General features: G+C 52.6%; 1 protein-coding gene across 1 annotated transcript in view; it reads left to right on the plus strand.

Moving 5' to 3' along the window:
* Positions 1–18,572, plus strand: part of FAM135B (family with sequence similarity 135 member B) — a 122,801-nt gene that overhangs the window by 79,862 nt on the left and 24,367 nt on the right. Inside the window, exons 7-10 of the mRNA XM_075550569.1 lie at positions 6,481–6,634; positions 8,052–8,101; positions 12,326–12,481; positions 13,529–13,602. Coding sequence (XP_075406684.1) covers positions 6,481–6,634; positions 8,052–8,101; positions 12,326–12,481; positions 13,529–13,602 — 434 coding nt within the window. The remainder of the gene's footprint in view (positions 1–6,480; positions 6,635–8,051; positions 8,102–12,325; positions 12,482–13,528; positions 13,603–18,572) is intronic.

Consider the following 18,572-nt stretch of genomic DNA (forward strand, 5'->3'; position numbering starts at 1 on the left):
CCATTACCACGGTCTGGCTCCAGAACTTTCCTGTCACCTATACCCTCTCTGCAGTGCTGCTTCACCCCCCTCCGCATCCAGTTCTCACAACCCCTGAATGAAGAAGCATATATGCATCTGATTGACTTAGAGAATGTGCACCATACCTCTCAAAATCAAAGCCTTCCTACGAGGCAGACTGTAGAGCAGAAAACATCCATTGGAAAGGTGTTTGTTTGGGGTTTTATGGCATCTGACAACTAAATTGTTTGTTCAGTATGAGTTCTGTAATGCTAGTCTCAATTAGATTAAATCGCAAGACTCTCATTTCCCAACTGCTAACAAAATCGCTGAGCATGGCATACAGTTGGGGGATTGCTTTTTATGAAGAACAAATGGGAGTGGGAGACTGCAGAATGAAGGGCCAGAGCAGAGCTTTCAGTGTTTCACAGATGAATGCCAAGTGGGCACACCGGCACTTTTGACGCTGGAAGGAGGTGTGAGTGCCCTCACCAATGAAGCTGTTGCCTGTGAAGTCACTGCATACGAACACGGTTGTGGAATGGCCTGAGCACATCCTGTGAAGACCCCTCTAACACACCAAAGAGAAACATTTCAGAGATAGGGATGCGGGTACCTCCTCTTTTTATGACACGAACTCCTCTGTTTACAGAAGAGGGAAGAGGGTGCTTGGGCGGCGCTGGTTGAGACGTTGGTGGCCCGCATCGCCACGCTACTTACTGTACCCTGGAACCATCGCCTCCATGGCCCAGGGTCAACTGTCCCCCATGCCTGAAAAGTGGACAATAGGCCTTCTTCTGCATTCCTACCGCTAACATCTCTCCGTGATTCTGTGCCAGACTCTCCCCTGAGAGCTGTGCGGCACTATCTTACTTGCCCTTCTTCACCTTGCTGGGAATTAATGCCTATTGTGACTCCTACTGTATAGGCCATGCAATAGACACAGACCTGACGGGATATGTGGTGCTAGAAGGTGACCACAGCTGTCAGTGCAAGCCTAGCAAATGATTGTGTAGCCGTTGTGTTGGCCCTAACTACGCACACAGAATGAAAAGTTGCCCATCTTCCTGCACATCAGCCTGTTCAAGACCATGGTTGAAGCCTGTGAAATCTGCATGCCTCTCAGCCTCGGAGTCTCATCTCTCAGTACTATAGTGGGCAGCAGGCTGCTGTGATCCATAAGGTTTTCATGGCTCGTTTCTGGAAGAAGCCCCGGAGTCCTTCTTCCTACTCTGTTCTAGTCCAATTTCATCGTTGTCCTGGAGACCCAGGTGCCATTTGCAGCCTGTGCATCTCTTGGATAGGCAGCATCTCTGGCTGTGGTGTGAGCGTCACAAGGATGCCGGACAGGTTTCAGTAGCGCTTCCAGACTAAGATGGACTAGAAAGGCAGGTCTGGTGGTCTACTTCTGGAAACCAGCCAATGAAAACTCTGTAGATCCCAAGAGTCCAATCCACATGGGGATGGTATAAGAAGATTAGGTGGCATATATATATATAAAAGATTGGGTGGCATTTTGCCCCCTGAGTGTGGGGTTGCCCTGGGTTGGGACTGATTCAGCATCCAGGAGCCAACTTTGTCCCTGACCACTTTCATAGCGAGGCTTCGCTGCCAGATGGCTATCAGTGTGGGCTCGGGGATCAGGGAAGCCCCCTTCAAGACACACTTTGTCATCTGGCTCTGAGACAACACACTGTTCACCCACCACCCGCCTGGGCACACCTCAGACCAGGATGTTGTGGGGGGCTCTTCCTGAGTGTGCAGTGATCAGAGCACAGGATCAGATTTCAATGGCTTGAATTGGGCTGGGGGAGCGACTCCCCCAAATACTTGCGTACTTGTTAGGGGAAAGCTGCTTTTCATCCGGTAGGGTGTTTATAGAGCGGGACCCTCTATGGCATCGGGACCCTCTGTACAACAGAACAAACCGCTGCTGGGTCCAGTGCCATCCTAGCAATGCCATCCTCGCAAACTTTATTGTGTTAGAGCCTGTCCTTGCCACCATTGTGTAAAGGCATCTTGTCGGCGGTCTTTCTCTTTTTCACTGCCCCTCGTCTTTGTCAGCCGCGATGGCCTCTTTCAGGGACTGCCTTCTCCCGATAACATGCTCCAAATGCTTAAGAGGAAGTGTCCTCGTCTTTGTTTATAAGGGGCATTCTGGCTTCCTTTCTCTTAAGACTCCTGCCCTTGGGTAGTACCTTCAATATTCTCCCCAGCACCAGAATTTAAATGCCCCAGTTCTTCTTCGAACTTCCTTATTCAATGTCCAGCTTTCACATGCCCATGAGACCACCTGGCTTGCGTCAGGTGCACCCCTAGCCCCCAAGTGGCACTTGCTCGTCCGCACTCCGGTGCGGTCTTACTCGGTGCAGCGTGTTGTTTGACCTTTGACTGCTGCAGCCAGGAGCTTTGATTGTGGATCCAAGCGAGATGAAATACTTGAAAATTTCCATTGTTTCTGTGCTTTTAGTGATGTTACCCATTTGTCCAGTTGTGAAGATGTTGGTTTTCTTTACACTGAGTTGTGATCCATGCTGAAAGCCGCCGTCCTTGATCTTCATCAGCGGGCGCTTCAAGTACTCCTCGCTTTCAGCAGGCAAGGCTGTATCATCTGCATCTCGCAGGTAATGAGCCTTCCTCCAATCCTAATGCCGCATTCTTCGTGTAAGCCAGCCTCTGGGGGACTTGCTCAGCAGACAGATTGAAGGAGTATGGTGAGAGGATACAGCCCTGATGCTCACCTTCCTTGTGACTTCTAGCCACAGAATTGCTAACCTTGATGGAAACCTTCTTTCGATTCTTAACCATCAGTGTCGCCTCGTCCTGTTCAGATGACTCCGTGGTGACTCATGTATCGGTTCCCCAGGAACACAATGACGTGTTCTAGAATTCTCATGTGTCTCAGGGCTATCCATAGTTTGTTATGATTCACACGGTCACATGTCTTTGTGTTGTCAATAAAACGCAAGCAAACACCTTTCTGCTTAGTCACCGCTAATGGAGCTACCGGGACTTAATGAACGCCTATCACAGTCAGGGGCCTTTGCAGGGACAGCTGCCCCTCATTGTTCTCAGAATCATCTGTGGCTACTGAGAGGGTTTTAGCACCTGCACCTTGAGAAGCATTGCTTCTGCTGGCAAGCAGGGTGACTCCGTGCAAGTGGTTTAATTCTTTCAGCCTCACCTTGTCATCAGTGCCATGGGAAGAGGAGTCCCTACCACTCAGCGAAGGAGCTGGTGCGGAGAGATCGCCAAGAGGGGCTGCGTGAGAAAAACAAGGAGGCAGAAACACATCGAAGGCATATCCTAATGTGTGCGTGTGTTTTCAAAATAGACATTCATTAAATGAACACCCAGGGACATAAGAATCTATGTACTTGGAAATATTAGGAAAAGTCAACCAGAAGTGATTACACGGGGATTCCACCCGCCCCTGTTCGGGGGCCCATGCGGACAGTTTCCCTTGTCTGGTGATTGCTCACTGCTGAGGCCTTTCTGAATGGGTTTCTCTAGAAGAAAATGAAAAACAGATGACTGAACTCAGGGGAGTGGTGTTGTGGTGACTGCTGAATTTCACCGCCTCTGTATCCTTTTCAAAAAAAAAGAATCCAGACAAGAGTGTTTGCCTGCCATGGGGCATGTTGAAGGTCAGATGAAATATGGTGTACGCCTCTGTAGCCGTTTCAGAAACTACTGCGTCCTCCCTGCTCAGAGCTGGCCAGGAGGGCATGTCCTCTGCCACGTGCAAGCTCTGCGTGCCTCCCTCCCTCCTTTGTTTCTTGCTGGCGTCTCTGCTCTCTGCCTGGCAGAGTGAGACAGGTGGTGCGTTGGAAGGCATGGATTGCCCTGACTGCCTGATGGTCACAGACGTGCTCTTGGACTGAACTGTGTTGCTGTGAAGTGGACACAGGTTTTCCTTCCAGACCCGGTCGAGTGTTTGTCTTACATAACTCAAGAAGAGAGACCCTGGGGTGCCGAGGAGTTCTCAGAGGGTCTGTAGGGGACTCTGCGATGTGCTCTCTAGCCCATTCCACAGACCGGACGCAACCAGTCCCCACCCAGGCAGTCCCTGCAGCCAAGGACAAGCCACTCTCTGGGACTTCAGCAGCCTGGGAAGAGTTAGGCACTGAAGCCATGCTTCCTGCCCAGGGTAAGCCCCACCCAATGTTGGTCACTTGGAGAGCCTAAAGCCCTGCTCTCTGTCCCCTGTGGGGCCATCATAGGTCCAGACCCCCTCTGGGATCAGTTGAGGTGTTCACGGTGATGGCGTGGCTGTGCAGTTCCCTGCCGCCATTGTGTTCCTACCGAGGACACAGCCCGTGACTGGCTGCAGGTGCATCTCTGCCTTGGCTTCCTTTCCTAGAGAATCACCCCAGGTGCAGCTCGCTGCTGTGGGCCGGCACACGTGGGATCCCCCCAGCCTTCTCTGCACACATGACTGCTCCTCAGATCAGGCTCTGTAACATGCAGCTGCCAGCGCCTGCCTCTGTGGCACCATTGGGGGCATCCTCAGGGGACGCAAGGGGGTGTCATGCCAAGGGACATGTCTGGAAAGTATGCAGTGTTTCAGCAGCAGTGTGCAGATTTGTATTAAATATTTGCCTGCGGTCAGTTATAACAACCAAAACATGGTTGTTTGTTTGTACATACACCTAGTTACCATGTATTAAGATCCCTGCCAGGCTGAAACGCCCTACTACTTGACATGACTGCCCAGTCACGGTTTCATCAACAAGGGTGGTAAGCGGCCCTGTCGCTCTGCTGGCCGCCTGTGTTCCCACAGTCACTGGGTGTGTCAAATGCCTGATACTGTGGTGATCGCTGTTTGTGAGCCCGGATCAAGCGTTCTTTTAAGCAACATACAATAACACTGGTCGCCTGGTATTTGCTCTCTGGCTGCAAAGGACAGCAGATATTACTGAGGATTCGATGTGGTCTGCTACAGGAAGAAGACCATGGTGGAGTTGGGGGGGGGGGAGTGACACCCTGAGTCACTGGGTGACGCCAACCCTAGTATTGCCATCTCGGACTCTACACACTTGCCCTGCACCTGATGGCCCGCTCAGCACCCAGAGGGCAGCATGGAGTGGGGTGATCAGGCAGAGCAAGGAGGTGGCTGCTGTGTCTTCAGCTATGAGGTCGCTCAAAATCCCGCCAAGCATGTGGGGCCCCACCAGTGCCATACCTTGTTTCAGTGTCTGTCACGCAGGGGGCAGCCCAACAGCAGCCCAGGAAGCTGGAAGAGCCAAGTTCTCTTCCCAGCATAGCCATGGGATAGTACTCTAGGGGAACAGGAGGTCCTGTGACAGGGGCCATCGAAAACACTATGTAGAAAACCAAGACGCGGTACAGTGAGAGCCAAGCCAGTTTCCATGGAATCCACTCCCCCACTATATGCATCCAGGAGAGCTGGGCTCCCCAGGAATCCCCAGGGTTAGATTTTTGGAAGTGGGTCGCCAGACCTTTCTTCCAGATGCCTCTGGGTGGATTTGAGTCTCTAGCCTTGCAGTTAGTCACTGAGTACTGGACTGTTGGCACCACCCAAACACCACACACACAACTCACTGGCGTCCTTATTTCCATCGTCAGGGAACTAATGCTCCAGGATTCGTTTGTCCATTCCCAGGAACACACCACCACTGGCAACAAAAGTCCTCTCCTAACATTCAATCATGAGACCTTTCTCTCGGGTTACAAGGAGGCCAGCTCTCTCTTGGTCAGGGCTTGGCCTCCAAGCCACTGTGGACAGGGGGAATCTTCCCCACCGGAAGCCGCATCTGTCCAGTTCTGTTGGTCTCCCACAGCCTGTGTCCACCATGGAGTGTACAGAGCCTGCCACTCTGCAAGCTCACATACCCAGCCTGGCAGCGGGCTCTTGCCACAGGGATGGTCTCACCTGTCTGCTGCGAGAACCACCCAGGCCCCAAACAAACGCCACTGAGTCCATTCAGATTATTTGCAGCTCTTTTGGGCAAGTCGAACTTCTTCCGAGACTGTAAGTCTTTATGGGAGCAGACGCGTTGTCCTCCTCTCTTGGTGCGAGGTCAGAAACACGATGGGTGACTCACTCAGCCACGGGGCTCTTTCTGAATCCTTGCCTCTCCATGCAAAGGAGCCTACCCCTGTGTGCTCTTGACCTTAGGGGACGGGGTTGTGAGTGATGCCTGGACCCCAGGGGAAGGGGCTTGTGAGTGGCTGCCATCAGCTCCCCTCAGCTCCATCTTCATCTTCAGCCATCCTCATCTCCATCCATCGTCCTCGTCATCTGTCCCCAGCGTAATTTGGGCGCCAACATGGTGAGAGCGAGGTGGACAGGCGAGGGTTTTTGCCAGGCAGAGGGGCGGAGAAAACGTCACGTGGAATCATCAGTCACGTCCCCAGGAGGAGGTCGGGTCCCTGGTTCGCGCCCCAGGGCCTGCCTTGGCGGGTGCAGGCGGATGGGCTGGTCCCACGTCCTCAGTGTGCCCTGTCGCTCCGCAGGGGAGCTTCTACGTGCCCTCGGAGAACTGTATGCAGCACGCCTACCAGTGGCACCGGGGCCTGTGCCACCTGCTGCTTCAAGCCACCCGAGGGCTGCGCGCCTACTTCCTGCTCATCCTGAGGGACATCCCCGAGCTGCCACGGACCGAGCTGGGTAAGGGCCCGGCTGGGGCTCCCCCCGCAGCCCACCCTCCTCTCTGGGACTCAAACCCAGCCCAGACCCTCTCCTCATGGCCCAGAGTGACCCCATAGAAGTGCCCCAGAGGGTCTCCAGTGCTGGAAGTCTTTCGGGGAGCAAACACACTCATTGGCACAGGTGAAGGAGGACTCCTGGTTCTTCAAAATCTCCTCAGAAGAGCCCCCCTGTAGCTCAGGGCCAGGACTAAGTGGCAGTGTCCCACCCTGGCTTCCTGGACTCCGGAGAGCGCAAGCAGGCCCTCACCTGTGGATGCAAAATCACATGTGCCCTGAGCCTTGGCCCTCGGTGCTATAGTGAGGTCGCCTGGCGGGTCTGGAGGCAGGGGAGGGGGTGCAGCCTTTCCCTTGTCCCTGGCTTCCTGTTTTCCACCTGGGAAATGGGGACAGGAGCCCACGACCATGTAAATCACATAGACTTATACTATGCCCCTCTGTGCACTTGTGTGTGTGTGTGTCTGCGCGCACGTTGTATTTTATGCAAATATGTTATGTGCACGTTCTCCTTGTCCCAAGCACGCCCTCCCCCTTAAGGCATTTTGCGAAGAGCTCGTTTGAGCCTTTACATGTGGTGTCGTGAGTTACAGATTGGGCTGTTCACCCCTAAGTCAGCAGTTTGAAGGTACCCACTCCTCCCAGGGAGCAAGAGGGGGCTGTCTGCTCCCGTAAAGACATAACAATGTGGAAACCCACACAGTCCTACTCTGTGCTCCAGGGTTGTTATGAGGTGGCATTACCTTGAGGGAATGAATTTGTTTGATTTTTTAAAGTTGATTTTGTCCGGTAATGAATCAGCATAGCACGCTTAGAGAAATACCTGGATGGATCTGGGCGGAGCCACGATTGGTGAACAAATGTAGCCCCTGCGGGCCATTTTGTGTGGAAACACCATGTGAGCCGCACTGCTCGCCAGGCCCAGACGCTCAGAGGACCCCTTTGCATGCCACCTGTGTGAGCATGCACCCCGGTACCTGCGGTTTCTCAGACGTGTGTCCCGGAGACGGCGTTCACCCGTGTCCTCTGTGAAGCCGCCTGGCCTGCCATCAGGATCTGCAAACCACCCATTTCCCCGGAGTCCAGTGCACTCCCGGCCAGCCCCAGGGTGTCAGTAGGGGGCGCTGATGGCTAATCTTTTGGAAGCAGCCCACCAGGCCTGCTGTTCCATGTGCCCTGGATGGATGGACCTTTGGGTTAACTGCAGGCGGGGGGCCTGACTACATGCGGTCCCATGGACCTCCCAGGCAGGACAGTGCTGTTGGCAAACATGGCCCAACAGGCAGCTGGGAGAGGGGCTGCTCTACCAGGATCCGTGCTTGCCCTGAGAACCTGACTCAGGGGGCTGTTTAACCGTCTGGTGTGTGTTTTTCTCTTCCCAGAGGCCCTCGCTGTTGAAGAGACGCTCTCCCAGCTGTGCTCAGAGCTGCAGGTAACTAGGCAGTTGGACTCCTTGGGTCTGCGTTGCACAAGCCGAGTGGGACCGACAGGGCCGTGTGCTTGGTCAAGACGACAGAGAGGGGCCGATGGGCCTGCGACCCCATACTGGACATCCCACCCAAACACCCGGCCAGTCTGTTCCTGAAAACCATTGAGCCTCCATGAGACACCTCGTGTGGGTCCAGCTCCATTCTTGAGGCGATGGCAAAGGGAGCAGGCTAGAGGACCCCTGCTTCCCCAGGCCCCAGAAAGGGGAATGCACTGATTTATCTGTCCATGAGCCATGAATTCAGAAACTGCGTTTGGCAGACCCATGTGGTTGTCATTTACAGTGCGCGGGGCACTGTAACAGCTCTGGGTGGGTTAAGCACTGGCCTGATGACCCTAAGGTCAGCCTTTGGAGCTCACCAGCCACCCGGAGAGGGAAAGATGAGTCTTAGAACCCCAGCGGGGCAGTTCTACTCTGAGTCGTAATCTACCCGTTTGCCATGGACTTGGGCCTTGTTTACATCCCATTGGGTCATCTGCTGGAGCTGAGGATCCTTATCCAGAAGTTGTGTGGTTCTTGCTGCACGAGTTTGAGTTGGTTCCGAAGACCCTCTACTATGACAAGGTAGACATGCCTCGTGGGGCTTCCCCAGCTGGCTCCCCTGCTCACTGCAAGGCCAGCCTTTCAAACCCACTAGCTTCTCAGCAGGAGAAAGAAGATGCGCTGAGTCTTGGAAACTCGGTGGGACTGTTCTATTCTGTCCTACAGGGTCCCTACAAGTCAGAATCTACTGGAGAGAGGGAAGTAGCTTGGCTTTGAGGGAGGGGGCAAGACAAGCAGGTTCGTACCAGGCAGGCCTGGCTTGTGGGTTAAGGCAGGTGGTGTCTCTTAGGCACTCAGGCTCATGGGCCCCTCACTGTGGGTGGGCATCGCTGTTAGACATCATAGTGGGCATTCTGGGAAGCCACTGGGCTGAGACCTGCAGCAGCAGTGGGCCCCAGGAGGATGTGCGGTGAAGCAGGGTTTGCAGACATCTGGGAAATGTATATGAGTTGTACCGGAGGCAATGGCAGAGGGATCTGGATGCTTGTCATTTTAGAGCCTCCAGCGAGGCCTTATCCAAGGCAGGCAGGATCCAGGCCCGAGGTCAGAGCCTGGCTGGTTCTAGGAAAGAAAATTAGGCTTATCCAATGTATAACCTCCTTAACCTGACAGTGCAGGCAGGTGTTACCTCCTCCAGGAAGCCCCCCAGGAGGCTCCTACAGCACTCAGCACATGGGAGTTCACCGTGTGTTTAATGCACCTCTATTATAATCACAGGGACCCAGCTTACACATCGGGCTTTAATCAGCAATGTTAGCAGTGTGAACTTAACAGCTACTCTGATGGAGAAAGATGGGGCTTTCTACGCCCACCAAGAGTTACAGTCTCAGAAACTCACAGAACAGCCCTACTCTGTCCTATAGGTTTGTTTTGAGTCAGCATCAACTCGCTGGCAGTGCATTTGGTTTGACTTGGTCTTATAAACCTCTCCCTCAAGGATCCCTGGTGGCATAGTGTAATATAAGTTGCTCTGCAAACCACAAGGTCAGCCGTTCGAAACCACCAGGAGCTCTGAGGGAGACAGATGAGGTTTCAACTCTTAAAAAGACCTACAATCAGATGGTGCCTGGCTTTCAAAAGATATAGCAGTTGAGGTCTTAAAGGCTTGAAGATAAATAAGCAACCATGTAGCTGAGAAGTAACAAAGCCCACATGGAAGAAGCACACCACCCTGTGTGATCACGAGATAACGAGTGTGGAGTGGGTAGCCAAAGCCCATCTGTAGGCAACTGGACATCCCCTTACAGAAGGGTTTCTGGGAGGAGACGAGCCAGTCAGGGTGCAGTATAGCACCAATGAAACTTACAACTTTCCTCTAGATCTTTAATGCTACCTTCCCCACACTACCATGACCAATTCTACCTTACAAATCCAGCTAGACAAGAGCATGTACACTGGTACAGATCAGAGCTGCAAACACAGGGAATCCAGGACAGATAAACCCCTCAGGACCAATAATGACAGTAGCAATACCAGGAGGGTAAAGGAGTAGGTGGGGGGAGAAACGAGAACCAATCATAATGATCTACATATAACCTCTTCCCTGGGGGATGGACAACAGAAAAGTGAGTGAAGGGTAACATTGGACAGTATAAGACATGAAAAAAATAATAATTTATAAATTATCAAGTGTTTGTGAGGGAGGGAAGAGTGGGGGATGAGGAGCTGACACCAAGAGCTAAAGTAGAAAGTAAATGTTTTGAGAATGATGATGACAACAAATGTGCTTGACACAATGGATGGATGGATGGATGGATGGATGGATGGATGAATGGATGGATGGATGATGATAAGAGTTGTATGAGCCCCGAATAAAATGATTTTTTTAAAAAAAAAGAGCTACAAGCTCAGAAACCCACCAGGAGGGGAAGACCCAGTCTGTCCTACAGCATCCCTAGGAGTCAGAATTGACTTACTGCCAGGAATCCCAAACCATCACCATCTAACTAAATAGTGCTACTACCTAGACCCCAGCCTCTCCTGGGACTGCCCAGAGTTGGGTGCTCCTCCCAGGACAGAGGCACTCAGGAATGCCGAGGGTCAGCAGGAGAGGCGGTGGACAGTGGAGCCCAGCATACCAGCAATGATAAAGAGGTTCTGGTTGTTCCTCTGGACATGGATGGAGCCACCATCACAGCCTTGGTCCCTCTCCTGTGTCTTGTGCGGGGTAGGGAAAGGGGGGTTTCCCCAAGCCCACCACTGGCCCAGCCCCCAGTCTGTGGCTGAACTAGAAGCAGTCTTTTGCCCTTCTGCCAGTAGCCATGTCCACTATCAAGAGGGGTAACAGGAATTCCCAAGACCCATTTCTTCCTCCTTTCTCCACACTGGTGGTCCAGTGCAAGCGGTGCCTCGGCCGTTTCTGACACACCAGGGACACAGCCCCAGCATCCTTCCAACACACTGGCCAGCAGAGTCTGATCCGCTGACAGATCAGAGTGGACTTGCTGAATAACTTTACCCCCAGCCCCTGCCATATCCCAAACCCCGAACCCCATGCTGTTGAGCGGATTCTGATCCACAGCCCGTGCAGGACAGACCAGAGCTGCTCCCTAGGGGTTCTGAGACTGTAACATCTTTATAGCAGCCAAGAGCCTCCTCTTTCTCCTGCTGAACAAGTGGCTTCGAACCACCTGTGACCGTGTGGTTAGCAGCCCAGGGCTAAATCCACTGCGCCACCAGGGTACCACTTGCCAGCTAGTGCATCTTCAGAGCTGGAAGCAGTAACGGTTGCAGAGCACCTGGTTGGGACTCGGGTGGGCTGTGGTGTGCCGCAGGGTCTGAGAAGCTGCCGCAGTCCTTCCAGTCCTGTGCTGCAAGGGGTAGGCGCTCATTGCTCACAGCGCAGGGAACTGGAAAGGTGCCCGGGACGCAGCGTCCCCAGGCCTGGTCACGGAAAGGTGAGTTGATGGAGATTGATGGTCCTGGGATAGAGAGTTAGCAAAGAGAAATTGCAAAGCACACGCGAGTACAAGGAAAAGATGGAAGGCAGGGAGTGGCTGTAGGAGTCCAGGCATACGCTGTATCTAAAACGAACACAGACTTAGACAAATGGAAGCACTATGACAGGCCTTCCTGGGCACAAGACAAAGGGCTTGGGTGCATCATTCGTTTGGGGTGTATTATTCTAGACATTGAGACAAGACCTAGGTGTCGGACCATCGGCATCGTTTCACTGCCTCGCTGACGAGTCATGCCTCTCTTGACCTGAGTGGTAACACGAGAGGGGATCCAAAAGCATGACTGAGTGTATCCCAAACAAAACTTGCTTCAATGTGTCCCTGTGGCTACCCGTGGGCAGCTGCAGGCAAGCTTCTCTGTCACATCCCTGTCTTAGTCTCCTTGGGGCACCTTCAGAAACACATTTCATGAAGAGAGTGTACCTGCCGGGCCAGTTGAATTCAAGGCAGAAGGTCACGGCACCTGATTTTAGGGGTTTTGAAGCCGTAACCTTGATTGATTTTTTTTTCTGTGTGACCACACACTTTGAGTCACCCTGGTTGGATGCCCCAGGAGTGCAGAGGGAGAAGAGGTCTGTGGGGGCATAGAGAAGTCAGCCAGCATGCCAGCGGTGGGGCCGCAGTGGGCTACTGGGCTCCAGGGCTCTGTCATCCTCTGTCTCCCCAGATGCTGAACAACCCAGAGAAAATAGCGGAGCAGATCAGCAAAGATCTGGCCTGGCTCACTTCCCACCTGGTGGCCCTGTGGACCCAGTTCCTGGACACCGTCACTCTGCACCCCCAAGTGACCACCTATCTCACCCAGGAACATCACACCCTGAGGGTAAGGCGGGGCCCACACCAGTGCTTTCCTCCCTGGTAGGAAGATCCCCTGGGCAAGGTGGTGCTGGGGGTCACTTACGGGCATGCCTGAGGGCAGGGGCTGCACCTTGTTCTCAAACATGCCCTGCGTCTTCAGCCCTTGTCCTGAACGTATCTTCTCAACTAGCTCAGATGATCACAGAGCCCGCGGCACGGCGGCTGCCCGGCCTTTGGAAGAGCATGACGGAAACATGGTATCAAGTAAAAGATATGGTTCTTAGGGTCTCTTTTCTCTACCAGCAGCTGGGGGTTCTCGTCCAATGCTGTAATGCGATAGAAGAGCCACCAGCCTTCCCATTTAGAGCATGGGGAACGGGGGTGGGATGGGGAACCTGAGGGCCAGCATCCCAGGAGTGTCTCTCAGACACACTCGGGAGCTTCAAAAACTCAGGGAAACATGGAATTATGGATGGTAGAATTCACCTACCAACTTTTGGAAGCCTCCACACATGACTGACTTTGCAAATTTAGTTGAATTGGTTTCTGGGTAGGGTCCCTGGGTGTGAGAGGCGTCGCAGTCCATGTATCCGGTTAGCCATGTGGTTAGCCATGCGGGTCCTCCTGAGGTGCCTCAGAAGAAAGGCCTGGCTTTCTGCTTATGGAAGCCGAGCCCTGGCCATCCCTGTGGAGTATAGCTCTACTGTGACACAAGAGTGGACTGACAGCCACTGATTGTGTGTGTGTGTGTGTGTGTGTGTGTGTGTATGTCTATACGGGTCTTTTCACCTAGACCAACAAATGTGAACTAAATGTCAACTGACAGGAAGCGATGCAGGATCCAATAGGCACACATGGACCCACACCCCTGCCCCACGTAGGGGCTCAGAGTCTGAAAGAACAGCAGAGGGAGCTAGGAGACTGGGTACACAAACCCCAGATGCTGGGCTCCTCCTTGTTGAGCACCCTCCACCCGTGGTGCTTGCCGTCCCAAGCCTCAGGTGTTGTTGCCTGCACAGCAGCTGAGATCTTGGCCCAGGGCCTCACCGGTCGCTGTCTCCTCCACCCTCAGGTCCGGCGGTTCTCAGAGGCCTTCTTTTACATGGAGCATCACAAGTTCACGGTCCTGACCTTCCAGGAGAGTCTGTAAGTGCCCTGCCCTTGGGGCTCCACGCCTGCCTGAGGCGTGTGGGGCCTGCCACTTCTTTAAAAGTGTTTCTATTGTTATGTAGGGATGTATACACCTACCTATATATCTACATGAGCACACAACATATATGTGCATGCATGTACTCACTGCCATCCAGTCAACGGTGACCTGATGGCACAGGGAGGGACGGCCAATGGGTTTCTGAGACTGTAACTCTTTACGGGAGTAGAAAGCCTCGTCTTTCTCCCACAGATTGGCTGGTGGTTTCGAACTGCTGACTTTGTGATTTGCAGTCTAATGAGTAACTGACTATGCCTCACACATACGCATGCATGTGTTATACATATACAATGCACATCCTTACATACATACACACATACCTTCACACACACACAAATTTCATGGAAAGAGTGGAATTGAAAGAAATGGAATTTGTGAAGTTTCCAGTGTTGTCGTGATTCCACAGGTACATATATGAAAATTCACTGCCATGTCATCCATGCTCTCTTTTGTTGAGTGTGATGATGGTGCAGTGGGCCAGAACCAAGACGTCCTCGCTCCCTGAAGAGACGGGCACTGAGTCCTCTGTGGGAAACAAACTGGAAGCAGGTGGCCTGGCCACCAGCTCCGTCCAAAACTGCAGGACTCACCTGGGACTCAGCAGCAGCAAAGCAATGCCTTCGGCAGAAGGCTTACACTGGAATGGCTCCGTAGGCAGGATGACTCCCTAGGCCTGCCCTTCTTCCAGATACAAAGGGAAGCACTCAAGCACGGGAGTTCAGGGCTGAGAAGAGAAGAAGTCAGGCTCGCTGGTGGATCTCCCTGAGCAGCAGAGGCTCAGGCACGACCGTCCGTCCCGCAGGGCGAGCACATGTGACCCGTACATCATTCAGGACAGCGAGATCTTCCCACCCTCATGCGTGACTTTCTTTTATCTCAACTCTTCAGTTTGTTTGCCAAGTTGCACCATTTCCCTTGTGGATTCTGGCAATGAGGACACCGGGAGAGACATTTGAAAGCAGGGATGGAGAAGCCACTAGCCAAGTATGCACAGGCATACTTGTGCTTACTTACTAATCTGTATGATTCAGGAAGACCCCTGAAGAAATGGAGCTTTGAATTAGGGTGCTCATGAGGAACAGTGAATCGACCATGGGCTGCCAGAAGAGCAAGCAAGCAGTACAGCCAGATGCTCCCTAGAAGCCCGGGCACAGGCTCCGCCTCACATGCTTTGGATACGTGATCAGAAGGGCCCAGTGCCTGGAGGACACCATGCTTGGTAATGTAGAGGGGCGGCAAAAAAGATGAAGGAAGGCCCTGGCAGGATGGCTGCAACAATAGCGAGCACAAGCCCGGGTATGCCTTTTGCTTTATTGTACCCAGGATCACTATGAATTTGGATTGAATAGTGGTTACAGTTGGGCTGGACTTTGCAAGGTCAGCCGTTTGAAACCACCAGCAGCTCTGAAGGAGGAAGGTGGAAGTATCGGCTCCCATACGTAAAGAGTTACAGGCTTGGAAACTCACCCCTCGCTCTACGGGGTTTCTATAAGTCATCCTGGTTTCCATGGCAGTGAGGGAGTAGGGCTTATAGGATAAGGTCTTGAGTTGCCAAGGGGGCACTGAGTTTTTTTTTTTCCCTAAAAGACGGCAGTGGGCTGAGTGAGTTCGGTAGCTGATGGTATAGATTTGGATTCAGTGGCTCTGGAGTGTTAATGTGTATTCTCACAAGGCAGGGGAGCTACAAGGAAGCGGGCTAAGCTCTGACTAACACAGCTTGACCAGAGGAACGTCAACTCACTGGCTCCTTTATGCATCCCTCCACTCGGGTCCCTAGCCACCACTGGCTGAAGATATTTTCCAAAACTAAATCAGAATGGTGAATCCGACACAACCAAGTATAACTTTGGGGGCCACTGAACAGAATGCCACCAATCAGGACCATCCTCTGGTCATCTGCATTCCAACGTCACCACGGAACTAGGCAATGCTAAGATGGCCTGGTCATAGTCCTGTTCTCAAAGGATGTGGCAAAACAGGACATTGTCAGGCAGCCAGGAAGTCCGATCTCCTGGACAGGAGTCCTGAGGGGGTGAGACAGTTAGGGTTACTGTTTCAACCTGGCCTATAAAGACCTGTAGGATTAATTGAAGGGCGGAGAGAGAAATGACTCTTGTTCTTTGATGATCAGACCGGGGTGCGGCTGCCTTAGCCAGTTCCCTGCTTTAGCTGGCAAGGCTCACTTCCTGCAAGACATCCCTGGGGAGAAGCTACATGGGCCCACCCTGAGGCAGCCCTGGGTGCTGGAGCAGCCGTGTAGAAACCCCTGCCAGCGCAGAGATGCTTACACGCTCACTGATTCAGCTTTCCGCCTGCAGTCGGCATTAGGCCTCGTTGCGTGTGTTTTGCGAGTTTGAGGAGGAATTTGTGGATCTGTGTAGGATTAGATATGGGCTAATGCTGGACTTAAGGGCTTGGACTGGACTGGGTTGGGATACTTTCTCAATGTACACTTACCTTTTATATAAAACTCTCTAATTTAGATATGAGTTTCTGTGGATTTGTTTCTCTCGTCTACCCAGACTACATACGGGAAAAGATGAGTGAAAGACTCGGGTGGGAACTGAGAGGTTGCTGGTTCTAACCTGCCCAGCGACTCCATGGGAGACAACTGAGACACGTGTGGCCAGGAGAAACCCTAGGGTGCATTTGCATCCTGCCACACAGGGCCCCATGATTGCAGCTGCACTGGACCTCACTTGACAGCAGCAGCTGAGACCCGAGACCAGGGGCGACAGCAGTCACTTGTGCCAAACGAGGAGGCTGCGCATTCCAACAGCCGGTGTTTAAAACCCAGCCTTTCCATTCTGTCGAGTGTGTCTCCGAAAGGGCTTTTGGTTTCCTTTATCCCTCTTGTTTCTTCAAAGCGAGGCACGCACATCTTTCAGGTAGTGCCAGGCGGGTCGGAGATGATGAGAAAGGATGTGGCTAGTGTCTACACAAAGCAGATAAATAAATAAATATAGATCAATAAAGCAGCACCGTAAACCAATCACTCACACATAGATACACAAACTCTGGTTTTTATGATTGGCCAATTCCCTTGGTGTAAGTACTTCTGCAAGGCTGGTTTAGTTCAAGCTCCCAAAGTGAAGTCCCTGAACACGGACTTGGGAAGATTTGTAAATAGTTGACTCGTCAGAGTGTGTATGAACGGGCTCCCACCCACGGTGGGGCGTGGGGGCAGGGCTGCTTTAGTCAGCGTGATCACAGAAGGACTTTGTGGTGCGACAGCATGGTGTAAAGAGAGCCTGGGCTTACAGGTTTCCAGCAGGCTGCAGGGGGACAGAGCGTCAGGCAGAGGGAAGGGCTTGTGTACAGACCCTGACGGGGCAGCTCAACACGTTTGAAGAGCAGCGAGTGCCAGTCGACGGGGATGGCCACATGGCCAGGACACAGCAGAAATGGGTGGGAGCAGCGGCAGAGGGGTAGGCAGACACAAGCCCTGAGGGGCTCTACGGGCCAGGATAAACAATAACTACAATGGATTATGATTACTTTTGTTGTTGTTTTTTTACTGGAAAAACTGGTATCATGGAGAGACCGCAGCATTTCAAGCCACACATATTTGGTTGCAAATATAGATTCTATTAAGCTGGTCACACCAAACTTGTTCCTTAACCTCTCTGAGTCGTAGTGCGCTAGCTGAAACCCCAGGGGTTCACTCGCTCAACGAGGATCCGTTTATTGTCGGCTACGTGCCCGCTGCTGCTCTGGGTGCTGTATATTCAGCAGTGAACCACGTGAGAGAAGGCCCTGCCTTGTGGACCTTACAGTCTAGTGGTAGAAAACCAAAAATAAATATGCCATGCCAACTAATAACGAGAGCTACGGGGAGGGATGTATCAGGGCGAGAGTGATTGGGGAGTGTGAGTGAACAGAATTGCCAGGGAGACACGTGCAGGAGGAAGGGCCATTTTAACGGTGACCCGAATCTGGTGAGAGAGCGAGGAGATTATGTTGATCCTGGTAGATTTATGTTCAGTTCTATGGAAATTTCTAATCATGTCATTAGCTACCAGTGGCTCTAGGAGCCCTAATGATGCAATCATTGAGAGCTCAGCTACTAACTCAGCCAGAAACCACCCAGAGTCTCAGCCGGAAAAAGCCCTGCTCTTCGCCTCCTGGAAATGTGACAGCCTGGACAGTGCTGAGGGGAAGTCCTGCCCCGTCCCGTGCATGGGGCACTGCGCATCAGAAACAGCTCACGGCACCTAATGTATCAACCGTAGATTCCATCTCTCCGTATTCACGGACGCACTGTCACAGGGCAGTGTCTACAGCTGTATCAAGCATTGGGGCGTGGGCAGTGGAACTGGGGTGGGGGGGAATTTGACTGGGATGGTAGAAGTGGAGAATCGTGTAGGGCCATGGAGAGTTCACACCCAAATCAGGAGGTGTTCCCAATGTTGCCAACAAGGAGCTGGGCTCCAGCTCCCCCTCCACACCCTCGGGTTTGCGTCCTTAATCCAGATCCGAGCTTTTCCCCCACTTTGCTTCTGTCTCCCAGCGGACCTCTGTCACCCCATCTTCCTTCCATCCCCAAAGCCACCCATCCACACCTTTCTGCACCTACATGTACATACATACACATGCGACTACTTCTTCACCTATGCACAGCATGCAACACACACAAACCCACACAAATACCCACACGCGTGAAAGCATACATGTGCACACCCGAACCACAAGTGTAAATGAACTCACAGACTGATTATCTCCCTGAAACCTCGATGTGGCATTTCTTGACTTGGGATCTGCCACCCTGACAGGACATCTAGACTCAACAAGTTTTCCAAGGAACTTCACACTCCAGACCCAAATGGTCATGTCACCCCTCCCATCGCCATGTTTTCCAGTCTGTCCCCGAGAATCTGGGCTTCCGCAGCATCCCCCTCTTCCACAC

Source organism: Tenrec ecaudatus, chromosome 5, assembly GCF_050624435.1.
Source record: "Tenrec ecaudatus isolate mTenEca1 chromosome 5, mTenEca1.hap1, whole genome shotgun sequence".
NCBI lineage: Eukaryota > Metazoa > Chordata > Mammalia > Afrosoricida > Tenrecidae > Tenrec > Tenrec ecaudatus.